The sequence below is a fragment of the Colobus angolensis genome, unplaced genomic scaffold, assembly GCF_000951035.1.
Source record: "Colobus angolensis palliatus isolate OR3802 unplaced genomic scaffold, Cang.pa_1.0 Scaffold25, whole genome shotgun sequence".
NCBI classification, from domain to species: domain Eukaryota; kingdom Metazoa; phylum Chordata; class Mammalia; order Primates; family Cercopithecidae; genus Colobus; species Colobus angolensis.
The window spans coordinates 145,149-146,273 of record NW_012115710.1 but is presented as its reverse complement, the minus strand read 5'-3'; the positions used below and the strand labels follow the sequence as shown (position 1 = coordinate 146,273).

The window sequence follows — 1,125 nt, the reverse complement described above, 5'->3', positions numbered from 1 at the left end:
AAAAAAAAAAAAAAAAAAAAAAAAAAAAAATGGTGGGGGAATGAGCTTGTGGCACGCATCTCCCCCAAATCTACAAGAACTCTATCCCATACATCCCACAGTTCCCATCTCCTCTTATTGTTCAATCCCGGAAGGGAAGCAGAATGAGGCTGCGTAAACCACGTCTAGGCCTTTTCCTGCCGCCATTAGCCACCCTCCCTTCCACAATGTGGATAAACAAAGCGAGTCTGAAGGCCACCATGGCTCCCCCAGCTCCCCCTCCCTATGCATATCCTAATTCCTTTGTGTTTCCCATACCTCCCTCCATGCCCCATCATCTCACCAATGACATAGGAGAGTAAGAGGTTCCGGCCAGTAATGAAAGCCACCAGTTGACCCACTGTGACGTAAGTGTAGAGATAGGCGGAACCGGAGCATGGCACCCGGGCCCCAAACTCTGCACAGCAGAGTCCAGACAACATAGAAGTCAGGGCCGCCACCAAGAAGCAGATGACGATGGCCGGTCCAGCTTTCTCTTTGGCCACTTCTCCGGCTAGGACATACACGCCCGCTCCCAGGGTGCTGCCCACACCCAAGGCCACCAGATCCAGGGTCTTTAGACAACGAGACAAGCGATGCTCAGAGTCCCCCTGGCCCAGCTGCAGAGGCCGCCTGTGCATCAGCTTCCCACCAAATTGGCGAATATTCTGCCAGACCATCTTAGATGGAGTTGAGGAGGGTGCTAAGATCTGCAGAGAACACAAGACAGAAGGCTACTCAGACGGAAAGCCACGAAGAGTGTTTGTACCACTGTGGCCCCGGAGTCAGGTTTAGAACCAGCTCCTCTGAACAGTGCAGTTCTGGGAAGAGCAGGTAGTGAAAAACATTCTGGGCAAAGCATCCATCTCTGAGCCTCGCGGCCTTCAAATGTAAACAGGAACTTTAATACTTTTCAAAGTTACATGGCTGGGAGGGGTGGCTCACGCCTGTAAATTAAATCCCAGCACTTTGGGACCTCGAGGTGGGAGGATTGCTTGAGCCAAGGAGTTTGACACCAGCCTGGGCAACACAGCGAGATCCCCATCTTAAGGGGAAAAAAAAATAAAAGTTACTGGAAGGGTTTCTTCTTTTTTTTTTTTTTTTTTT

The 1,125-nt window shown here is 50.6% G+C and overlaps 1 protein-coding gene across 1 annotated transcript in view; it reads right to left on the bottom strand.

The window, feature by feature from the left end:
- Window positions 1–698, bottom strand: part of LOC105514820 (cationic amino acid transporter 3-like) — an 11,150-nt gene extending 10,452 nt beyond the window's left edge. Inside the window, 1 exon segment of the mRNA XM_011946481.1 lies at window positions 323–698. Within this exon segment, the coding sequence (XP_011801871.1) occupies window positions 323–698 (376 nt within the window).
- Window positions 699–1,125: the final 427 nt, after the last annotated feature.